Source organism: Taeniopygia guttata, chromosome 10 (genome assembly GCF_048771995.1).
Source record: "Taeniopygia guttata chromosome 10, bTaeGut7.mat, whole genome shotgun sequence".
Taxonomy (NCBI): Eukaryota; Metazoa; Chordata; class Aves; order Passeriformes; family Estrildidae; genus Taeniopygia; species Taeniopygia guttata.
This window is the reverse complement of record NC_133035.1, coordinates 20710319-20734656: the sequence shown is the minus strand read 5'-3', so window position 1 is coordinate 20734656 and position 24338 is coordinate 20710319. Positions and strand designations below refer to the sequence as shown.

At 47.4% G+C, this 24338-nt stretch overlaps 2 protein-coding genes across 19 annotated transcripts in view; one reads left to right on the top strand and one right to left on the bottom strand.

Annotated features, from left to right (window-relative positions):
* MAP1A (microtubule associated protein 1A) overlaps window positions 1-14392 on the top strand; it is a 52901-nt gene extending 38509 nt beyond the window's left edge. For all 9 annotated transcript variants that reach the window (XM_012568790.5, XM_072934031.1, XM_072934035.1 and 6 more), the window contains 3 exons: window positions 470-9227; window positions 9855-10087; window positions 11006-14392. In XM_012568790.5, the coding sequence (XP_012424244.5) occupies window positions 470-9227; window positions 9855-10087; window positions 11006-11161 (9147 nt within the window). In that variant the 3' untranslated portion in view covers window positions 11162-14392. The remainder of the gene's footprint in view (window positions 1-469; window positions 9228-9854; window positions 10088-11005) is intronic.
* A 1073-nt stretch (window positions 14393-15465) lies between these two features.
* The window catches only part of PPIP5K1 (diphosphoinositol pentakisphosphate kinase 1), a 44338-nt gene continuing 35465 nt past the window's right edge, over window positions 15466-24338 (bottom strand). For 5 of the 10 annotated variants that reach the window (XM_041718363.2, XM_041718364.2, XM_041718367.2 and 2 more), the window contains 3 exons: window positions 18707-18844; window positions 17867-17980; window positions 15466-17250 (listed from right to left, as the gene is read on the bottom strand). In XM_041718363.2, coding sequence (XP_041574297.1) covers window positions 16556-17250; window positions 17867-17980; window positions 18707-18844 — 947 coding nt within the window. In that variant the 3' untranslated portion in view covers window positions 15466-16555. Of the gene's footprint in view, window positions 17251-17866; window positions 17981-18695; window positions 18845-23518; window positions 23699-24338 lie in introns of all 10 variants that reach the window. The other 5 variants (XM_030281936.4, XM_030281941.4, XM_030281942.4 and 2 more) reach the window with 2 other exon arrangements.

The window sequence follows — 24338 nt, the reverse complement described above, 5'->3', positions numbered from 1 at the left end:
CCTCCTTCAGGTAATCTTCAGGCAGATATGCAGACAGATGCGTTTGAAATCCAGCAAAAAATTGCATACTGTAAATAATTCATGTTATTGTCTTGGGAATCTTGCTTTAACTCTCTGTCTTAAGTTTTCCAAGGTGCAGGCATGCGTGATTCCTTTAAGTGTTCAGCTTGAAATAACTTTCCAAACTGGCTCTGCAGGGGACAAACACTTAAAATTTCTTAAAGTGGGTCTTAACATAACTGTGGGCAGCTTCCAAAACATTAAGAATTTTAAAAGAGAGCATGGCTCTATGCATTGATTTTCCATGGATTTTCGAACTATTTTGTCTACCCCCAGTGTTTCCCATTGGTAAAGTGCTCATGGTATCTTCAGTATTTCTGCATTAACTAGCTGCATTTTTTTTTTTTTAAGTGCTGTATAGGTCCCAAAGCTCTATTTGACCTTTATTTGTCTGTACTTATCTCATTAGGTCACCCAGATTCTCAGCAACTCTGATTCAGATACCAAGGCCTCTCTTACTGTGTCGTGCCTGGGAGAAGGAGCCTGGAGCAACCTTGGACATCCTCGATTTCAGGACATTATTAATCTGAAACTGAATCCTGATCCAGTTCTACCAGAAATGGACGGGGTGTCTGAATTTGCAGAATATGTCTCTGAGACAGTTGACGTGCCATCTCCATTTGATCTCCTGGAGCCACCTACCTCAGGGGGTTTTCTGAAGCTTTCTAAGCCCTGCTGCTACATATTCCCTGGGGGAAGAGGTGATTCTGCTCTCTTTGCTGTCAATGGGTTTAACATCCTTGTGGATGGTGGCTCTGAGAGGAAATCATGTTTCTGGAAGCTGGTAAGGCACCTGGATAGGATTGACTCAATCCTGCTCACCCACATTGGTGCAGACAATTTGCCCGGCATCAACGGGTTGCTGCAGAGGAAAGTTGCTGAGCAAGAGGAAGAACAGTCCCAGGGCTCTACCAACTACAGTGACTGGATGAAAAATCTAATTTCTCCGGAGCTAGGGGTGGTTTTTTTTAACGTTCCTGAAAAGCTGAAGATGCCTGAAGCCTCCATGAAAGTAAAGAGGAGCATCGAAGAAGCATGTATGACGTTGCAGTATCTCAACAGACTGGGCATTAAATCAGAGCCTCTCTACAGGGTGGTGAGCAGCAGCATTGAGCCCATCACACTCTTCCACAAAATGGGAGTGGGTAAGCTGGACATGTATATACTGAACCCTGTCAAGGACAGTAAAGAAATGCAGTTTCTAATGCAGAAATGGGCTGGCAATAGTAAAGCAAAGACTGGCATCATTCTTGCAAGTGGGAAAGAAGGTGAAATTTCTGTTCCCTATCTCACATCTATCACAGCCCTAGTGGTATGGCTACCAGCCAGCCCAACAGAGAAAATTGTAAGGGTTTTGTTTCCTGGAAATGCTCCTCAAAATAAGATATTGGAAGGTCTTGAGAAACTCAAGCACCTTGATTTTCTGAGGTACCCAGTGGCTACTCAGAAAGATATTTCTTCTGGAATACCTCCACCTGTGCTGAAGCAGACCAAAATTAAACAAAGAACTGACAGTAAAGAGAGTCTTAAGTCTTCCCCCAAGCCATCTGGGACAAAGCAAGTCAAGAAGGAAGAAGCAGTTGAGGAGGGGATTAAGGAAGTAAAACCAGAAGTTGTAAAGGATGCTAAAATTGAAAAAAAGGTTAAGGAGCACACAGAGAAAGTTCCTGAGAAACCTGTTAAACATGAAAAGATAAAGACAGAAACAAGTGATGCTCTCAAAGCTGAGAAAAGAAAATTGGCAAAAGACAAGGTTGGAAAAAAGCATCTCAAAGAGAAAGTATCCAAATTAGAGGAGAAGAAAGACAAAGAAAAGAAAGAGATTAAGAAGGAGAAAAAGGACTTAAAAAAAGATGATGGAAAGAAAGATGAGAAAAAAGATGCAAAGAAAGATGATAAAAAGAAAGAAAACAAACCAGAGCTCAAAAAAATTTCTAAACCAGACTTGAAACCATTTACCCCAGAAGTAAGAAAAACATTGTACAAAGCAAAACTTCCAGGCAGACTCAAAACCGAGAAGATCAAAGTAAAACCTGAAAAAGAACCTGAAAAGGTACCTGCTGACCTTAAGACATTACCAATGGAGAAGGCACCTATACAAGTGGATTCAGGAGAGACATCCATAGTGGAACAGAGGTTAGTCCTGTCTTCACCAGAAGATCTTACAAAGGACTTTGAGGAGCTGAAGCATGAGGAGAGAGGGGCCCTGCAGTTTACGCAAGAACTGTCTGATATGGAGGTTAGTGATAAGACTTTGAGACCACCTGTAACAGAGATAAAAGACTCTGTTGATATGGCTGGTCAGAGTAACCTTGAAGTAGATCTGATTTTAAAAAGAAAGACCCCTGACCAAGGAGAAACTACTACTGATACGGAAAAAGAATCATCAGCAGAGGAAATGGCAGTCCATCAGTGGGAGCTGAGAGGAGGTACTGCTGAAAAAATAGAGGATGAAAGAAAAACAATAGATGAAAACCATGACATAAGATACTGGGAGGGAAAAGCTGAGCAGGGCAAGGACATTCAGGTGTTTCCTGACAACGAACACCTGCCATCACACACAGACCTCTTGGCAAAGGGTGTTTGGCCACCAGTGTTCAGAAAGGAAGAAAAGGAGGAAGAGGAGAAAATCTCTTTGGACAGAAAACAGAGGGAAGCAGAAACTTGTGAAAAGTATATTGAGGGGACAGAGGTACAGGAAGAGGGTGAGAAGGCAAAGAGTGATGTGATAGAAAAGGCAGAACTGGAAGAAAAGGAAGAACAGCACATGAAAGCAGAGGAGAAAGTGGAGAAGAATAGAGAATTCTGTGGGCTGAATCAGGATGATAGGGAGGACAAACTGTTTACCATTACAGAGAAGGAAAGAGAATTTAGTTTCATGGATGAAAAAACCAAGTTACTTGGAAAGGACATAACAAAGGAAGAGTCATATCTGAGCAGCCTGCCAGTCCCACCAGGAGCAACAGCAGAACATGTTTCTTATATCCAAGATGAAACTATCCCTGGCTACTCAGAAACAGAGCAGACTATTTCTGATGAAGAAATACATGATGAACAGGAAGAGAGGATCCCACACTTGAAGTATGATGTCAATGCCTATAACATTTCTGTTCCTGACCATCCAGGCTCTTTTGAAGCAGTACATGGAATACAGGCCATGCCTCCTGCTGACCTTTCAGCCAAGGGCTATGCTGGGCAGGAGTCTGAAATCCTGGCATATCCTACAAACATTGTGGCAGCACCTCTAGCTGAGGAGGAACACATATCTTCTGCTACCTCCATTACTGAATGTGACAAGCTTTCATCTTTTGCAACGTCAGTAGCAGAGGATCAATCTGTTGCATCCATAACAGCACCACAAACGGAAGAGACTGGGAAAAGCTCTTTACTTCTGGACACAGGAAACAGTATGCCCTCTTCTCGGACTGAAGCAACTCAAGGTCTTGACTACGTTCCCTCTGCTGGCACAATTTCTCCCACATCATCCTTGGAGGAAGACAAATGCTTTAAATCTCCACCCCCTGAAGATTTCCATGCATTAGCAGAAGGAGAGAGGAAAGTGGAAACTCAAAAGAAGGACCTTCATGAGGAGGCAGAAGATGAAGAAGATGAAGAAGATGGGACTCCAAATATTGAGATGCCTGAGAAACTCCGAGGGCATTACAATGCCCCCGTGTTTGCTCCTCAAGGATGCCCTGACAATGTGATAATCAGTGTTCCCACTGAGATGATGCCTTTATCCACTGAAGAAACACCATTTTCCCAGGCTGACTCTGCAGAGGCTGAAGAACGATGCACGAGTCCCGATGACAGCACAGTCAAAATGGCCTCTCCCACTCCATCTGGCCCCACCAGTGCAGGGCACACACCCTTCCACCAGTCTCCAGTAGAGGAAAAGCTTGAAACAGTAGATTCAGATCTATTTGAAAAACAAACGGATGCTGCTGCCAAGAAACTGGAAGGCCAAACTTCTGTTGTGGTGAAGGGAGCCAAGGGTGAACCTCTCAGAGAAGACAAGGCATCTGTGGCTAAATCTAGACATGAAAGAGAAGTTCCTGGACCTGTGCAGCACAAACTGGTTTTGAGCAGTGATGTTCCAGTGTCTCCTGAGGAGGAGGTACAGGAGCAACCAGTGAGGAGGGAGGAGCTGCCCTGGCTCTCTTACCACAAGCAGGACACGGTGGTGATCGGGGAGGATGACAAGCATCCCAGCACAAAAACAGAAAAAGAGCAAGGAACTAAAACCATGACAGAAAGTTTAATGGGATTTCCAAAACACTTGTCCTTCGAGCCATTTGCAACCACAGGAACTTCTCTAGGAAATGTGGATCTTCCACAGTTCACAAGCCAAAGCAAATCTAAAAATGACAAATCTTTGCAATTTTCACCAGATGGCATCAAATCACCTTCTTTTACAGAAGAAAGGATTGGTAAAGAGAAATCCTCAGATATTTCTAAGAAAGTTATTACTGAAGAAGGAAAACAGTTATATTTCACAGGAGACACCTCAGAAGAAGAGAAATCTCATGCTTCTATTGAAGATATTTCCCCAGAAGAAACAAAATCCATTTCTCTCACTGAGAGTTCTAGCAGGAAAATCTCTTCAGATGTTTTTATTAAAGGAATTTCTCCAGGAGATATCAAAGCTCTTAGTTTCACAGAAGAGATATCTGCAAAAGAAAAAACTGTGTCCAGCTGCACTGACAAATTCTCTTCAGAAGCTGTGAAATCCATGTGTTTCACAGATCAGAGCCCAGCTACATACGAAAAATCACTGGAAATTTCTGCCAAAGAACTGAAAGAAGCATCAAGATCTTTTCCTTGCCCAGAAAGTAGTTCAGTTAAAGACACATCACCCAGAGATTCTTCAACTGAAGAAATGTCTCCAGATGACAGCAGTTTATCTTCTGCATCAGAAAAGGGCCTGTTGAGGGGAAGAAATGCAGGCATGGATTCTCAGGAAGTATCTCCAGATGCAAAGGGCTTACATTTTACAGGATCTAGCCCAAATGAAGATACAACATGTTCACATGTTTCTCCTGAAGGCATAAAATCTTGCAGGTTCAAGGAAGCCCAAGGAAAAAAATCTCCAGAAATGGAAAAGTTTTTCATGAAAGATTTAAGTTATGAGAAGAAAGTGTGGTTTCCAGAAGAGGTAGAAGAGGTCCCTGTTCAGGGAAGGCGGCAGAGATATGACAAAGAGAGGGAGAGTACATTCTTGGATGAGGTACCAGAATTTGAAACAAAATCCCTTCCTAAATTGGGAAAGGAGGAGAACCTGTCTCCTGCCTTGCCTGGCAGCCATACCTGGAGAGGAGCAGAAAGGGAAGCATGGGGTTCTGCCTTTGGATATCTTCAGGAAGGGAGAGACAGTGGGAGAGGAGGGCAATTACCCAATGAGGAGGATGAGGAGCTTCACCATGCTGAAGACAAACCCATGCTACTGCAAGCAGAAACTGAATGTTTAAAGATGGAGTCATTTGATTACAAAGAAGACAAACAGAAGGGTGCCAAACCTACATCAGAAACAAAGAAAGTGGATGTGATTCCTGCTGACATCACTGTCCCAGAAAGAACACAAAGGGGAAGTTCTCCTTTATCTCCTCAGTATGTCCCTGGCGAGGAAAATCAGGCCAAAGCTTTAACTGGAAACAAAAAAAGTCAAGAATTGTTGACCTCTGAACAAGATTGCTCCTGCTTAGACGATGAGGAGAAAGCTGTCCTAGATATCTATGCAAAGTCATTAGACCAAGTTCTGACATCTCCCCTGTCTACACTGGGAAAGGAGATAGAGGCACCACCAGGAGCAGAGAGGCCCTGCAAGTTAGATCAGTGCAAGCCACCTTTATGGGAGGATGTCCCATCGAAGATGTCTGAAAAGAAATTAGATATCGGTGATTTGTATCAGGAAATAGATTGCAAATACAAGTCAGATAGCAGGCAAGAGGATGACTGCAAATCCACTGAGGGTCTGTATGACTCTGCAGGAAGAAAAGAGCAGACAGCAGCAGCATCTACTCTGTTGCAATCTCTAAGAACAGCAGAATTTATTGCAGAGTCCACAGAAGGGAGTGCTGAGCTGTCAGGGCAGTGTGCACATTCCCCTCCAGCAGAAGGCCCATGTCAAAAAAGTAGCGATGCTGTCAGCTGTGCTGGGGCTGTGGATGCTACCATCCGAGAGGTGTATCCTCCAGAGACCTATTCCAGGAGCTCCCCTGAGCCTTATTCCTATGAGGAAGGGGTCTGCACACAGAGAGATGATGACACTTCCACAAGACAGGAGCCAGAAGAAAGAGAACCAACTCCCTACCCCGATGAAAGAAGTTTCAAGTATGCTGACATCTATGAGAAGATAATTGTGTCTGGAGTGGGACCCTCCCCCTTCACAGCCATGGGTGCACACAGCCCAGGTCACACTGACAAGGTGCCAGTGACAGCACTGAACTCTCAAAAAGGTAAAAATTTTAATGTGTCTGCAAAGGAAGAAGAGTCCTGCCTTTATACCTCTGCTGAGAAGGAACTGTCATCTCCAGCATCCCCTAAGGATAAAGCAGATGCAGTCTTTGACTATAGAGACATCCATGAAAGATACTTGCCCTTGTCTGAAACAGGGAAGCCTAGGACATCAGAAGGACAGGAAAAACTGAATGTGTCTTCTGCTTTGCCAGGAGAACTGAGCTCTGCACTGCACCCATCATCTGCAAGTGCAGCATTTGCCTCTCCCACCATCAGAACTGACACCTTTTATCAAGGAAAATCATCCACCTATATTGATGCTGGTTATCCAGATGAGAATATAATTTTGTCTAGCCAGGAGCAGGTATCTTTGTCTGTGAAATCTGAAATCCCAAATCCCAAAGATATATACTATGAGAAAGCAGGTCGAGGAGAAGAAAGTGCAAGTGACTCAGAGCTAGAAAAAGGTGCTAAGGAGAAGTCTGAAAAAGAGTCTAAACTGCACAGTCCTGCTGAAGCTGCAAGTACTGTCTATACAGGCATCTCAGCCATCAGCAAGTTCCCTGTCTCAGACCCCTTCCTGCAGAGCAAATGTCAGGAGCCCCTTTCACCCAGCTCCACTGCCTCTTCTCACTCTGGTCCAGGCTGGCAAAAGAAATATGAAAGTAGGACAACTGCATCAGCTGCTGTTGTGGAGACATATGTTGCTGGTTACAGTGACTTGCCAGACACGGACAGAGATGAGCAAACTTCAGAAATGTGCCATGATTCTTCACAAAAGATAGAGGTTGCTGAAAAATCCACAAAGGAATCCCATTTCTGGGTAGCAGATTATCCAAGTGCAGCAGTGGCCTCCAAGTGCCAAGAGCAAGCCATATACCTGAAATCTGCTTCCAGCAAACAAACAGAAGTATACGAACAGGGCCAGAGGGTCGAGAGCAGAGGGATGGATAACTCTTCCGGGTTTGAAACAGCCAGCACATTCAACAGACATAAGCAAACCTCAGCAAGCCATTTAGGGGATATTTCTCTTTCTTTAGAGTCTCCTTGTGCTTTGCTCTCAGACCAGGGAAACAAAGATGAGTACTTGGAGGTATCTGAGAAAATCAGCAGCCTTGATTCATCTTTTCCTAAATTCTCACCACTGAGTCCATTTGAAGAAGACAAGGTGTTCTCCAAAGGTGTGGAGAAAGAGTCTGTCACCCAGCAGCAGCTGAAAGATGACTCTTCCAGCCTGTCAGAGGAACCTTCATCTGAAGCCACCACTCCTGTGATACAGACTACAGCAGAAAGTTTATATTCCCATATGCTTTCCACATCCACAGGTGCAGGAGTGGAATTGGGTACCAGGAGTGCTTGGGATGTGTCTCCACTGGTTCCAGATAATGCTGTGAAAATACATGCAGCTGAAACCAAAGACTTCGTCTTTGCTGAAGAACATGGGTCTCCATTTCCCTGTGGCATGGGTGACCACACCTTGCCATGCAGAAAAGAGTGCCAGGGCTCAGAGCCCACACCATTCTCTGCAGAGCAAGAGCATCAGCACTGTGGTAGTAGCCCAGAGCAGAAGGCACCATTTGCAGAGCAGCCATTGCCACTGACATCTCTCCCTGATGTGTTGGCATCATTTTCTCATCATCAGCCCAAAGATGAAACCACAGCTAATGGTCCAACAGAGGTGGGCACCAGTCTGCCAGCTTTCCAAAGCACATACCATGCAGCAGAGGCAAAAGATGAAAAAACATGTCCCGATTCTGACAGCAGTTTTTCTCCGTGCACAGGCAAAGAGGAAACAGAGAGGCAAAGCCGTCCTTCCTCTTTGATGTCCCCTGAAAGCAGTTTCCAGCCATTTTTCCCAGATGTGCAGAGGGGTGAAAAAGCAGAGGACTGTGGAGATGCTTCCCATGACATGGAGACCCATTTAGGAGGCAGTTCTGATTGTGGACAGAAATTTTCCTCATGTGAATACAAGCAGAGAAAGGGAGAGCTCTCTCCCTCATTCATCAACCCGAGCCCCCATGAGCTCTCTGACGACAGTGACCTCTCACAGGAGGAGGGTCACCCTTCAGTGCAGGGGAAACCACCCCACACTGGGAGCAGTCCCATGCAAAGTGCTACAGTGGAGGAAACTCCTCCAACATCAGTGAGTGATTCTGGAACCTCCCAGTCAGACTCCGATGTCCCTCCTGAGACTGAAGAATGTCCATCCATCACAGCAGATGCCAACATGGACTCAGATGAAGATGCTGATTTCCTCCCAGTGGACAAAGCTGTGGGGAATGCTCATCATGCCAGTTCTAGGTCCAGCCATGATCCTCAGCCTGTTCCAATGGTAGATCCCCATCCCCACCCTCCTCACCCTGATGTCTGTATGGTAGACCCTGATATATTGTTAAATGAGCAAGGTATGAGCATAACTGATAAAATTTCCAAGAAAGACATAAAAGAAAAGAATAAAGGTGTGAGGAAGCCTTTGAGCAAACCTAAATCTTCCTCACCTGCCCGGAAATTAGATGTGAAAGGGAAACGATCACCCACTCCTGTGAAACAGTCATCTGAGAAATCTTCAAAATCTGTCACTGCCAAAAAAGAAAGAGATGGAGGAGAAAAGCCCAAACCACGTAGTGCGCTGATGCCAGAGGATGAGTTATCCAGGAGCAGTCACAGCAACCCTGGCAAGAGCCTTGTTAACGGCATCAAAACAAATCCCGGTAAGAAATCCTTCCTGAAAAATGCATTATCTCTATAATATAAGGTTAAACACAGCAGAACAGAGAACAGAACTTTCCAGTCAGGCATAAAAAGTTATAAGCAATGATAAAGTTGAGATGCACAGAAGGTTGATTTGAAAGTGCAATAGAGTCCTAGGAGTAGCAGCAATTCACAGGGATGGCAAGAAGCCAGGATGGACCTTCCAGAAAGACTACTGTAATGCCCCAGGATAGTATACATAGGCCATCAGAATGGGGCATGGGGTGTATCTGTGTGTTTAAGCAAATGTAGGTTATTAACAAAAATTAGGACTAAATATTAATTGGAATGACAACTCCGCAAAAGTTAATAATGGAGATTTTTGGTTCCCTTTGCCAGAAAAAAGGTTCTGATCTAAAGCTTTCCAATCCCTCCCCAAAAAATAGCAAAACCTCCTTTCCCACCCCAGACCTGTGACAGCACTGGCCCAGAAATGCATCCAGGTCACCTCTGAGCAGCAGAGCGTGAATAAGTCTCAACTTCACTGCTGTAAAAGTCTTTCTGGAATCCAAGTCCTTCTGTGTTAATCTGAGTGTTTGACCCTTGCAGAAGGGTTTTGATAGCCCCTTGTTTCCTGTTTTCCAAAGCTTCCAATAGTCCTAAGAGCAGTTTGTCAGTGCCTATGGGTCCACCTGTCTACGTGGATTTGGCCTACATCCCCAACCACTGCAGTGGGAAGAACACAGATCCAGAGTTCTTCAAGCGAGTTCGAGCATCTTATTATGTTGTGAGTGGGAATGATGCAGCCAACGGAGAGCCAAGCCGTGCAGTGTTGGATGCGCTTCTGGAAGGAAAGTCTCAGTGGGGAGAGAACCTGCAGGTAGGTCATGGAAATTGCAAAGGGGTGTGTCATGCTTTTGATGTCACAAGTGCTCAGAAGATGGGTATCACATACACAAGGGAGTACACTGAGAGGAAGCAAATGGGACTGGGCATACCCTGTTGTGCAGTCTCAGCAGAGTAATTGCTTGTACCTATGAGGAGGAGGATACCTGCAAAATGGTATGAATGGAAGCAGATATGTCCTCTTTTCCACATTCTCCTGAGGGGAGGAAGCATTGAGAGATCATACACTCATCCTTACCTACTGCAGGATGAGCCTATCCTCAAGCCAAATCAAACACCAACACAAACTGAATTTTCATCAGTGTCCCACACCCAGTAGCATCTGTTGCTAGCCTGGCTTGCTGAAGATTTTTCTGACATCAATTTACTAATAGAGCATTTAAACAAGAATGTTCTGTAACACAGTTCTTGCTTAGGCAGGCTTGCAGGACACCCCTGGTGGGCACTCCTGAAGACATGTACAGAAAGGTATAAATGTTCTTACAGATGAAGCAGCCTCATATTTCAAGGTCCCTGAGTTGCACACTGGGTCAATGGGCACATAGTGTCCATTAACAGTGACACTGCCAGTATTGTTCCTTTTCACACTGAAGGATCTTTCTGAGGCTGTTTCTAGCACTCCAGAGCACAATGCTCTCCCCTGCACTGCAGCCATTCTCATAATTATGGTGTCAGTGCTGCCAGTTTGCAGCCAGCTCAGAGTCCCATTGTGCTGGTACTGTATACAATAAAGCTCTGCCTCAGAACCCGACATCTGAAAGACACTAAATAGAACAAGCAGTACCAAGGGTACAGTGTTCCAAAATTAAAAAGAAATTTTAGCCTCAACTCCTATGGGCATTCTTTGTCACTGCAGTTGTTCTCAATCATCCCTGCTGCTTTCTTTTCCCAGGTGACATTGATCCCAACACACGATACTGAGGTAACACGAGAATGGTATCAACAGACCCATGAGAAACAGCAGGAGCTAAACATCATGGTACTGGCAAGCAGCAGCACTGTTGTGATGCAGGATGAATCTTTTCCAGCCTGTAAGATTGAATTCTAGATCTCCCACATTTTGTGTTCATCCATTGATTCTTCAGTCACCGATGCAACATGAGAGACACCATCTAATCACAGTCCAGTTCTTCTCTGGTTTAGTCCTCTACATGGTTCCCATTTGTCAGGCAATCGGGTATCCATCTTGCTCAGCACTGGATGCCATGAGGAAGAAGTGCAGGGCTCTGTAGTTTTCTGGACTGAGCTAAGAGTTTGTACAAGAGCAGTTGCGGGCCAGGGGCACTTTCACCTTCCCTGCTTTATTCTGCTGCCTGTACAGTTTCTGTAGACTATCTTGGCTGCCTTGCTGCTGTGAGAGCTTGTTCTACTCTCTTCCTGGCTGCCTTGCCATTTAGCCTGAAGCACTATGAACCTTGCCTTTCTGGTGAGGGCTGAAGTACTGTTGCTGCATGCAGAGTGCATGGGAGGTGGGGGCAGAGGCGAAATCTAACTTGCAAAGAAATTGCACCAGGGAGATGAGGGAAAAGAAAACCCTCTGAACTTCAATGTGACAGTGAAGGTCATTCTTCCATCTTCCCTCCTAAGCATACAGGAGGTGTTCTGAGCAAGGGGACCTGTGCTCCAACTAGGCACAACCACCACATGCCAGCTTGGCAAATTTCTGTCCCAAGTACTCTCCTGTGGCATCCTGCAGCACCTGTTTGCTGTGCTCTGGGAGCTGGGATGAAGGACATGGCAGTGTGAGGGGAGGGTTCAGCACATTCCTAACTTGCTAACTTGAGCTTCACACACACAGCAGCCAACTGACTCCTGCATTCCAATTGTGTGGCAGGAGGAGGCACAGAGAGGCTGTGGCCTGAACAGTTACACAAAAAGAGCATCCAAACGCACAACTACAGCCCCCTCAACAGCAGAAGGGCTGAAAAAACCTTGGCCACGCTTGGCCTGGAATGTACAAGAAACCTCCCTCTCCCTAAACCAAAGGCTCTGGAGGACTGTGGTGAGGCAGCTGAGGAGCATGCAGGCCATGCTGGGGGAGGCTAGTGCCCAGCTAGCCTTGGTGTGGTGGGCTAGCTTGCACACAGCAGCCATCTCCTTGCTGCCTGTGTGCCAGGCTCCAAGCTTTATAGTTGTGTTCAAGGTTTTTGTTGTCCCCTCAGCTGTCCAGGATGTGGGAAATACAACTTGCAGTGTGAGGGAAGAGAAGGCCCTTCCCAAAATAGTCGGGAAAAAGTAGTTTAGCAGATGTAGTCATTCTCAGTCCCCCCACACTGTGGCAGGGATGTGCTGGCAGTGTAGGTGAGGTGCTGCTCGTCCATGTGGTGCCACCTCACAGCTTGTTCCCTGGCCTGAGCATCACTGTGGGCACCTGTCCTTGCTCTCTGGATGCCCTGGCAGAAACACGAATATTTGCAGTGAGTGCATTGTGGCTACTGACTAGCCACCCAGAACCTCTGTGGCACAGAGACCTGTTCAGTGTGGGAGACATGTTCTCCCAGCAGGGAGTGGGGTGTTCAGGTGCACTAAGCCTGCAGCATCCATGAGCCTTTGCCATGTCCAAGAGAACTGACGGAGGATCTTACCACAAAGACAGCATTTCTGTAAGACAAAGAGAGTGGCAGCAGGCTGTGCTCTGGGAAAGAAGGAATGAGATGGAAAGCTGTGTTGCAATGGTTGTGACACCCACTGTGCTTGGCCCTGAGCAGAGGGCTGACTCCATGAGCATCCTCGGACCCTGTGTTGCACTTGCCTGGGACACTTCAGTCTCAGTGCTAGTTTTCTGGCAGATGACATGAAGAAAATGCTGCTTAGAAACCTGCTCCTAGCACTAAAATGGAGTTTCTAGGGAAATGGTCTATTTTGCGTTTTAATTTATATATTTATTTTTTTAACGTTAAGCTGCATTTTGTGTTGATTTAATATTTTAATTTATACATGTCAACCTGATACCATGTACTTTAAGTGTCAGTTCAGAGGTTTCTCAGTACAAATACTAACATGCTGCAATTTAAACAAAATGAAAAGACCATAGAGAACTTGTGGACAGCAAAAATATCTCTGCAAGGTTGTGTCTAAAACCCAGCAGCTGTAGGACGAGGCCTGAGGCCAGCAGCCTCCCCAAGGCACAGCCAGCTCTTTGGCTATGGCCCTTGTTAGGAGCATGGGAGCTTACTCAGGGCTTTAGCAAATCCCTGTCCTGTGCTGTGTTCATTTTAGCCATGGAATCACACTGTGTCTGCCAGCATAATAAATGTCATTCTCTGAACCCCAATGGGGTCAGCATTCATGAATGTTGGTTCTGGCAGTTGCAGGCACTAAAACACCTGCCCCTGCCCCTTCCTGGAATGCTGGGGGGCTTTGCCTACTGTGCTTTGGGGAGACTCTGGCTCACTCGCCGTGGTGGCAGCTGCAGGATGCCAGACACCAGAGGCACAAGCATGGCCCTCACTGGCTCCTGGAATCTCTCTGCGTAGCTAGATGTAAAAGCTAATGCACTAACTTTAGATAGACCCACATATGAATGTTTTCCTTTTAAACTTGAAGCAATTCTGACTAAGCAGAAGTAATAGTGAGGCTTTTTGAGGTACCTGCATCCTCCAGGCAGGAGTGTGGCCACTGGTGGATTCCAGGAGGAACACTGCCCTCCATGCTCTGCTCTTGCCCTCTGCAGCTCTGCTGCTTGGCTACCTTTATCCTACACCACTTTGCTTCCCTGTCCTCAAGGCTCCATGGTTTTTTTTTCAGTTTTTGTCGCAGTCTGTTCTGCCTTGAGCTTCTCTCACTCCCTATCTCCCTCTCTCTCCTCCACCCCCTTCCATCTTAAAAAAACAATGGGGAAAAAGACTTAGGAAAAAGCTGATTCGTGGAGTATGGCCCTGCTCAGGCCACAGGAGCCAGCAGGACCCACCTGGAGCCAGAGGTAATACAACACTATAGAGAGAAACAGTTAAACTCTGCTTTTGCTTGTTTCTGCATGTGGGCAACAATGCGTAATCTTCCTGTATGTAATAGGTAAAAAATACTATTTTAAACCTATAATTAAAAAAGTGAACGTCTTAATTGTATTGAAATGGAATCTTGTGCTCCTAGCTTCTTCTATGCTAAATGTTTTAAGAAGAGAGCCCTGATTTTTTTCTTCAGCATCACATTTCTATTTGAATTTAGTTCCTTGAGTTCTGTCCTTTTGCCCATTTCCATGTGAAACACTGTAACTAACTGCTGTCAAGAGAGGAGCCCAACACATTAATAATAAAGCCACATTAATTGCGAACAAGAACATCTCCAGTGGTTTCCAACTGTTCTTTCAGTGAGCCCACGCTTCTGGGCAGGAGCACACAGACATGGCTGCTGTGCCTCCCAGCTTAGGCGAACCCCAGCTTTTCCACCAACACCCCACCTTCACCAGCAGCTGCTAAACTTTCCTGTGACTCAGAAAGGGGCATGCACATAAGGCCACAGAGCCTGCCTGGGACAGCCCCCCACCCCTGGCCTTAGCAGGGTAACTAGTGGGTCCCTCCTGGGAACATCTGGGACAGCTGGCTAAGGGCTGTAGGGGGGGAAGCAGCTCCCGATAATCCAGTGAGGCCTGTCTGCCATGCAACACCATTACTCCTCACAGTTCCAGAATCATGCATTCCATTGCAGCCCTCTGCCTGTCCCTGCACTTCTTGGGAATGGCACCTCTGCCCAGCTCTGCTGGCAATCTGAGCAGGAAGGTCTCTGGCCATGTGGCAGGTGGCACACCTGCTGCCTTGGATCTGGGCGCAGGCATGCCAGGATTCCATGCTGCCTGACCCCACTGCAGCAGGTTGGCTGCAACCCCATGGCCAAGGTCTCTGTTTGTGCAGATCTATAAAGCAGGGAGAGAGAGTGCAGGGCAGACACAGCAAGCTGGGAGAGGGGCTGGGGTGCCCCTTACAGTGCTGCACCCTGGGCAGTTACATGACTGCTCCATTCTCAGTGCAAGAAAACATGTCCTTTCTTACATGCCCAAAGTGGCATTCCTGGGCATGAAGAAAAGAACATGACACCCAGGATGTGCTTGAAGTGACGGGAAGGTGTGGACCAAGTGAAAAGAGCTGAACGAACACACCATTACAGTGTCTTAATTCTACCACAAACGCCCCTGAGACCTGGGAAGCCAGGAGCTCTTCCCCAGAATGACGACTTCTCCCATGTAGGAAAAAGGAGGTTTTTTTCCTGGCCTGGAGCCTACTGCAGGCCTGACTCCAGCTACAGCTGCTCTTCCAGGACAACAGAGCATAAGCAGTGCTTACTGTTCCAAGCACCTGCAAGCTTCAGCACATAAGACGCTGCTGCCAAGTCAACATCAGAGACACAGAGACAGTGGACCCACAGCATAGATTTACTGTGAACACACATTGTCACAACACAGCATAGAGATCTTTGGGCACAGCTTCACAAAAACACAGATCCTAGCTACAGACAGACACGCAGACTTGTCCATAAATACAGGAGGAGTAGGAAGCACAGCCCTGGCCGGCACTCAGGATGCGGCAGGGACACCCGTATCAATCTTGCCCTCAGGCTTGTGCTCACAAGGCATCTACATAAATATCCATTAAATACTTTTCATTTTATATAATAAAGATTTATCCTTATTGGTTTCTAATAGTCCTGAATTGTCAAAATAGCAGTTTCTTTTAATCCCTTTCACCAAGACCACAGAGCTTTACCCTGCCTGATCCTTGGGGATGAGAAAAAAACAAAAACTGTGTGTGTCTTCCCTGCACAGCTCTCTCAGGCTGGATCCCAGGGCACCTGCCTGCCTGCAGGGAAACAGCCAAGGCCATGCCAAAGGGATGTTTCCTTGCTAGTGGCAGTCAAACCTGATGCCCTCTTTTCCACTACCCTTCTTTTCCACATTCAGAATGCTTTCTGCTTCTGCTAGTTTTCCTACCATGGACGCTCTGGACCTGATTTTGGTGGCCAGCAGGGGGAATTGAGAGAGGAAGAAGGAAGAAAAAGAGAAGAGGTTGGTGGTTGTGATGGATCCAATTAATTTGGGTCCAGAATGCCTTTCTCTGAAGGCTGTGGGCCAAAAGGTCATGAGGAAGGATCTGTCCCTTTTGGACTTAACCACCCTAAAAGCCTTGGCTGTACCAGTCCTCTAATGCTGCTGTCCCAGTGAGCACAAAGCCCTTGGGACACCAGTGCAGCACCATGTCCCTGCTCCATGGAGGTGCCATGCCAGTACCAAGACTGCATTGTTGTTCATTTGACGAGGCAAACATTCTTGCTGAATGGCAATGAGCTGGCTTGTGGAGAAGCAAAGCAGTCTCTCCACACCACAGAATCCTGTGGCTCTGGGACATGGCTTCTTCTCTGCTATGGACTGCCAGCTGTGTGAGGTGCCAAGCAGGAAGCTGGGCTGCTTTCAGGCTTAGAACTGCTTGCAAATGTACTGTCCAGTAAGCCACTAAATTTGCTGATCCTTCTGACACAGCTGTTGCAGTTCCTCCACATTCTTCTCACGAGGCAGTGGCTGCACCTGGCACAGGTGATCAGAGAAAAGCTGGTCTGACAGAGCACTGTCCCCCAGCAGCTCCTTGCCTGTATGCTCTGGGTCCAACACCTCTCCCAGCAGCTCCTCTGCACAGGGCACCAGGATCTCCTTGGACAGCCCAGACTGATCCAGGCCAGTCATTCCCCTGACAGACTCCTCACCTGGCTTCACTGTCTCCCCAACGAGCCTCAGGTCAAACCCCTCACCACACTTTGAGTTTCCTATGTTACTTGGCTCTAACATTTCCTCAGATGATTTTTCTTCATCCCGCTCCCCCATGCTCTTCTCTTCTGGGTTAGCGTCCTCCCCCGCCAGCTCCCTCTTGCACAGCTCCAGAATCCTGCCTGGCTCTGGGCCTTTATTCCAGATCAGGGTCTCTGGGGCACTTGGCTCTGCAACTCTGCAACCAGACACGCCGCCCTGCACGTCAAACCCTCTGCCTGGAGCTTGACTCTCTTCCTGCTCAGGGGACTGGCTAGTCAGCTGCTCCTCGCTTTTGGGGGGGCTGATGGAAAGTTTCTCAGTGAAGCTGAAACGAGCACAGTTATCCACAGAAGTTGGGGAGGACGGGCCTGCACTGGAGACGGTACTGGAGGGGCCACTGCTGTCTGCAAAGAGGAAGAAAAATCTTAAAACAAGTAGCTGGAATTTTCCTACCCAAACTGGCACAGTCCCACAGTTCTACAACAAAGAGGTGATGGCTCTATATGCTACATGCTACAGGTCTATATGCTGTGTGACCTGTAAGGGGCTTGCAGCTGGTCTTGGGCATTTCCAACGGTTCAGCTGATGAAAACCCAAGCACACAGAGTACAATTCTACCTTGTAATCCAGTGCTATGCTGGCATACAGCAAAGAGTGGATTCTGTTGTCACAGCACAAAATGTGATGTTTCGCTTCAAAATGAAAACAAATTTATTTCATTCCCTTACTATTATGAAACAATCCCAGCTTCAGTTTGCTCCTCGTGGTTCCTGACACACAGTCCCTAAGTGTTGGGAGTCAACACTAGAGAAAGAAATACTGATTCTCTACTAATGCTTATTCTTGCCTTATATTGCAGAATAAGCAAAATTAAAGAAATACCTAGATTGTGCCTAATCCATTAAAGGAGAAGAATTAAACAACTATTGTCAGCCAGACTGGTTTCCTGACCTTGCTGACTTCACAGACTTCCCTCCCTCCCCATTACATTTGCCCCGACCGAGAGCAGAGCACACTCACACCAAGGGGGCTTATCCGAACGCGGGCGCAGCGGCAAGGACGATGACGACAGGATTCGCTGGGACATAAAGGGGTCTCCTGGTATCTGGCTCCCAATCATTGAATCAAACAAAGCTTCAAGAAAAAAAATTCACAGATCAGTAATATTCCGACAGACATAAAGGAATGGCTCGTAGCCCAGCAGTCACGAGCAGGTGCTCTGGGAAGAGCTAAAGACCAGTGCCAATTCAGAGCCATGCCTGTCCATCAGCTCCTGGGAATCCAAGGCTAAGATTTCCAAAGCTGGAGTCGGTATCCTCTGTTACAGTGCGCTCGGGCTATTCTTTTCCCCCATTTCCAGGGACCCCTGTGACTCAGATAAGCCTGGTCCCCTCCTTCCTGCCCTGACAGGGTTGGTGGAGAGCCAGAGAAGCCCTCCCTGTCCAGAGCCTAAATAAGCCCATGACCCTTTCGTTTCACTCTCTTTTCCCCCCTCACCTCATGGAATAAAGAAGCTGGACAACCACATCGGGGTGAGAGCCTCTTTTGAATCTTTGCCCATCTCCTGATGTTCCTCCCCTCAAGGCCTTGTATCTCTGGGTTAGCCTAATAATTTAGGGGCTGAGAGGGGTAGGAGCATCAATCCTCATCACTGTACTCATCAGCTACAGACAGACCTAACTGATTATTTGTCATGTAAGTGGCCTAGGATGGCTCTGAGCTGGGTCCACGGCTTATTCCTGAGCTAGAACACACTGGGACAGGCTCTAGGGACTGCACTTATCTCCAGTCCTGTCCCAAGAATGTAAAAGAGCAGGAGTGCTTCTTGCCTTGCCAGAGACAAGCCCACCTGACCAGTACCTGCCGTGGACTGGACATGGGATTCACTGCAGCTCCTGCACACAGCTGTCAGGAACTCGTTGACCTGCCGCAAAGAGAGGGAGTTGTGGAGGGTCTCCAGGGGATAGATGGTGGGAACCATGGAACAGCCTTCAAAACCTGGAAAGAGACCCAAGCAGAAAATGAATAGAGAAAACAGCAGGGAAAATCCATGCAGGAGCACTCATGGCTGAAGGAACTGGGCACTCTGGGAATCAAACAACAGGCACACTCAGGCCTCAGGTCATCTCTTCTAGCCCAAGAAAATCACCACGAAGCAATCCCATGCAGTAACAGATCCGAAAGCAAGCACCTGAGTACACATGGAGGGGAGAGGAGGAAAAGTATCTGGCAGCTGCCATTTTTGCTGCTGAGCCTGGGACACTTAAAATATACAGCCATGACGGAGAACTTGGCACAGAGCTTGGCACAGTGCCCCCCCTTACAGAAGCCAAACAGAATCAAAGTGGTGCCAACAGAATTTCCATTAAAGAGGTCCCACTGCTGGTGACCCCCTGCCTGGCACAGCTCCCTCTCCTAACAACAAGGAGCACACTGCAGCAGCCACAAGGAGCCACAGAACCTCCCTGTCACAAAAGCACCCCCACCCCCGTGCACCCCTGACACACTGTGTCCAAAGGAGGGGCTTGGTAATGACTTGAATTATTTGTCCCCTTAACTAGACTTCACTGCCAGCAAACCCAGAATGAGCACAAATAGGCATCTCAGACACTTTCTCAGAGCTAACTTGCATCACAACCATCCAGAATAAATCCTCTGCTGCCCAAACAAGTGAAGTATCATAGCAAAGCATCTTCCTCTTCATCCCAGCTTCCTGTAAATGCCTTGTGGAACCAAGCCAACCTGAACTGCCAGAGGAGCAAGGAAGAAACAGATGAGTCCCTGGGTATATGGAATGAGGCTGCCCCCGGCTCTGCACCTCTCAAGTTAAATGGCCTCTCAACTCCTCAGGGTTCCCATTCTCTAACCCCCCAGTCTCCTCCAATGACTTCAAAAAGACTCTGGAAAGAAACTGTTTGTTTCTACAGAGAAGGAAAAATACTTTGAAATGCAAAAAGTAAGAGAGTTCTTGATGGAATCCGTGGCAGGATGTCTGGCCAGTACACAAACAGGATAAATCTGACCTCTGCAGCTTGGCAGCACCTCAGGAGAAGCCCTGGAGTACTTGTTTGTGTACTGCAGACAGTTGTTCAAGTTACCTCCAGGACAGGCTCTGCTCCAATACCCTCACTTAACCCTCTGCAAGAGGCAAGGAGCATGAGGCATGAAGGTGTTCACTGCAGTAATTAACAGTTGGTGGAGATAAAGAATCCTCCAGACAGTTGATGAGGTTACCTGTGCCACAAAGGGCCTACAAACATAATTCAAGACAGAAAGGATAACAAATCCTCAGCTAGGATGAAGCAACATAAGACACAGGAAAAAGACCACATTCTTGTGTCTGTTGCTGAGAAGTCCTGAAAGTGGACATGTTGAGCAAGGAAGAATGTACCTTCTTTATTTTCTCAGAGGCCTCCTGGGAGACACAGCTAAACAAAAAAGGTGAGGGCAAAATTTAAAATGGTCACGGCAGGTAGTTATGGAGCAGCCCAGTTTGAGGCTAATGTCATTTCACGACAGATTCTGGTTTGAGGGGGGCCAAAGTTGGCTCAGATATCGGGCTCTTTAAAGAAAAAAGGAAGTTTAAATATAAGATAGGGCAAAGCAATGTTACAAGATACACTGAGGGCACCAATGGGGATCTGAGTGCTTGGGTTCCCCTCTAGTAAGATGAGGAAATCAAAGGTCCAGCATTAAAAGAAACATTAGACACTGACACACAGCTGGTGTGAAATCATATACCCATGATTTCACATGGGTATATGTATCCCCAAAGTGCCAGGTCCCTGCTCATGCAACTCTGCACAGCGTTGTGGCACTGCACCACTCTTGAGCAAGCAGAATAAAATGGCCAAAGTTTCCTCTTTCAAGGTGGAGGAGTATTGTGTTCAAGGAATCCTTCTAATTTGTTTACAGGACCCCATTTCCCTGCACTCCTCCCTAGACCTGCTGCGCTGCTGGGGAAGAGGCCAGCAGTGGCTGATGCCACCACAGCACAGCTAAGGCAGCAGCCGCCACTATGGATCACAATCCCCACATGTCTCCAGTGAAGGCTCCAACCACTGCTGCACCACACACAGCTAGCAAAGAACCTTTGGGAAGGGGCAAGAAAAATAAAAAGTGACAGCAAGCCACAGGAACCATCCTTGACTGACAGTTACCCTGTGCTGACTGTGCAGCTACTGGTGATGCTCCCCTAAACTCTTTCCTGGGGCCTGAAGGGCAGGAATCTGTGATGCAGGCAATGGCACAGGAAACTGGACAGAATTACATCCATTTTGTACCAACATCCAACAGCAGCCCACAGAGGAAGTTCTGTGTGCCAGTGTTCTGCATGCCAGCTCTTCTGGAGTGAAGAAGCTCTTGTCCAGTCTCAGCACAAACAAAAGCACTCACCAGGCTCCTCTCTGACATGCATCATCAATCCACTCCTATCTTCCTGGACAAATTCCAACATGCCACATGTATATTGTATATGAAGGGTTACAAGTCTAGACAGAACGTGTGACTGTCTAGTCATATGCCCCAAACATCAGTGACCCACAGAATTGCTACGGACATCGTCTGTCTCTTCCATATTCTCGTCTCCCCTTGAACTCAGTTAAGCTCCCAACATCCTCAGGTACCGTAGTACAGAGCTTGGAAAAAAACCACTTCTGTTCAAAGTATCTCAGCTCACTCCATTAGAAATCTTCTTGCTCCTGGATCTACACAAAACTGTGGATCCCCACCCCTTCCCTCAGGCCACTCAGACCACTATTACAAACATCCTTCCCAGATTTCTAATTTAGCAAATTTCTACCTTTTCCACATTGTCTCAAGTGATGATGGTGAGATCAGAGCCCTTTTATATATAAGAGTTTGAGGCTGTTTCATTTTGTAATTTAAATTCATTTACACTGGACATCACCACTACTTTCCTGCTCATCACCACAGGGCTGCTCTGTGTCCACAGCTGACCTTTGGCCTCAGTACAGTGTGACTCATTACCAATAAGAACTTACTTCACACATTTCTTTTTCCCAGCTATGACCACACAGGTTCCTAAACATTCCTTCAGGGCTCCACTGTTGATCTTTCCAACTATGGATGCCAACTGCATACTTCTGACTCACTGATTCTATCCTCTAATTCATGTTTCCTTTGTGTGGATAGAAGTACAGTGGAAAGCCAAGAGAGGGAAGAAGAATGCAGTTTTCACAAGGAAGAAACCTGGGCTGCCAACCATGTCTGTTCTGAGAAGAGCCTCATCAGGAATCCCAAACACATCAATGAACTGTGGGCTTGCTGTTGGACTGTTGGGAAAGCAGCATGAGCTTGATGGTGGAGATTTGATTTCCAGCTGGGAGGACTGCTGCACTGGTAGGCAGTCAGGTGAGGAGTACCTAATGCCTGTGCCTGGCTGCGTTGGGACAGGATGCGCTTCCCAGCAGCCTACTGTGTCCAAAGCACTGAGCTCATTTTCTTCTCTCCCCACCCAAGCTCACAAACATGGCCAAGACTTGCTCTGGAGCAGTCTGCTGTGATCCAGCATCTCTTCCCTGGAAGCAATTCTGCTCCTCTTTAGCATTTGCTGCCAGGAGATCAAGGAATTGTCCTAATTACATGTGAAAAGCAACTGTCTCCAAATTGTCTGCTTGACAGAAAGGGCCATATCAAGGAAAAACAGATGTATAAGGAAAATTCTCATCTTCCAGGCTCTGAAAATGCTCGGTCCTGCTGCTTCACTACATGGAAGGCTGCATTGTCTGTGCCCCTTCCACCTGTGGGTCTGAATAGAAAAGGGGATCCATGCATCACACCACACAGCTCAGCAAGTCACATGCTCCGAGCAGCTCCTATGATGCAGGTAAACCTCAGCAGCCAGCCCCAGCTCGCTGCCTCGTTCAGGGAGCAGCAATCTTTCTGCCTGTGTGAGAAGCACCAAGGCCTCCATGCATCAGACCTCCTGTCTGTGACAGAGGCTGAGAAACACCAGAGAAACAGCAGCAAGCTTTGATTTGTAACATCTGGATTCAATGCTGAAGTTGCCTACCTCTTCCCACCAGAGACAGGACACAATGAGAGGCCCTATCAGGCAGGAAAGATGCCATGCAGTGCAGCCACACAGAAGCTCAGCTCTACTCTGTCTTAACTCAGTCTTCTCTAGATACAACACACCCACAAGCACTCACTTCCCCAAAATTTCCACAGCAAGTTCACTCAGCTTGTGACCAGCTGCAGCACCTCCTTAATCTTTTCCTATACTCTCAATACTGACTTTGGTTCCTCCATTACTAAGGGGACACTCTGGCAGCACACCAAGACCTGCACAGAGCATCCTGCCAGCAGGGCATACCATTGATAGCAGCTCAGCACCTATCCTGAAGGGAGCTTAAGGGTTTACCCTGGCTAAAGGAAGGAAGCAACAAACAATTGCCAAAGATGGAAAGAGCAGTTACAGCCAGTTGGGGAGCAGAGGCTCCGTGTGGAAAGACTCCTGCCTAAGGCTCCAAAACTGCTGCTACAACAGCCCACACAGTTTGCTGCTGAAGCAGCCCAGAGACCTTCGAGATTTGGTGAGGGGAACACTTTCCTTTTTCAGAAGCAAAGCATACTTTGCACTCTCAAGCAGACAGTAGTCCCTGCTCAGCTACAAGAGCATGGGACAGAGGCAGCTGCAGCGTGCAGTACCGTAAAGACACTCCAAGTCATCCTGCCCTGAGATCAGCCAGCTCCTGAAGAGGCGCAGGTGGTAGGAGCACTGCTGCAGGTGATGGGCTAGGGTGGCATCCAAGGAGATGGTCCGGCTCGTGGCACAGTCAGAGGAAAAACGGCGTAGCAACTGGGCAACGTGCTGGTGCTCCAACACATCTGGAGGAAAGGGGCCACAGAGAGTGAGAGGAGAGGGGCAGGTACAGCTGGGGACAGAGAAACTGCAGAGATGTGGCGATGGAGCTGCCAGCACCAGGGCCGCTGGGTGAGAAGGACCCACACCACACATTAAGCCAAATCCCTCCCACAGTGAGCAGGTCAGGAAAGCCCTTAAGAGTTATGTCCCCCCAGTGACATCAGGGCAGACCAGACTCCCCACCCAGCCCAGGCATCACCCAGCTGCAGCACAGGGCACTTCCTGAGCAGCAAGGGCTGATCTTTGTAAGGAAAAGTCTGACAAGTGAATAATTTTCAGGACACAGTCCAAGTCCAATGCAGTTCAAATTTGGCTAGATAAAAAGATCAGGCTCAGGGCCAGACTCGCCCTCCTGCAGCTCAGATGAGAAATCCAACAGCGCCAAGACTGCCAGCAGTGTTTGAGTTCTGCATCCAAGCGCAGCCAGGCACATCAGCATAGGAAAAGAGCAAATGTCTCAGCATCAAATGAGCAGAGGCTGTGCAAGGGACTTTGGGGACAGCAGGGTCTGACTGAGAGCCAAGTGCTGAGAGTGCGGAAGAACAGAGAGAGCCCAGAAGCACTGACTTTCCAAGCCCTATGCAATCTTCTGTGATATCCTTG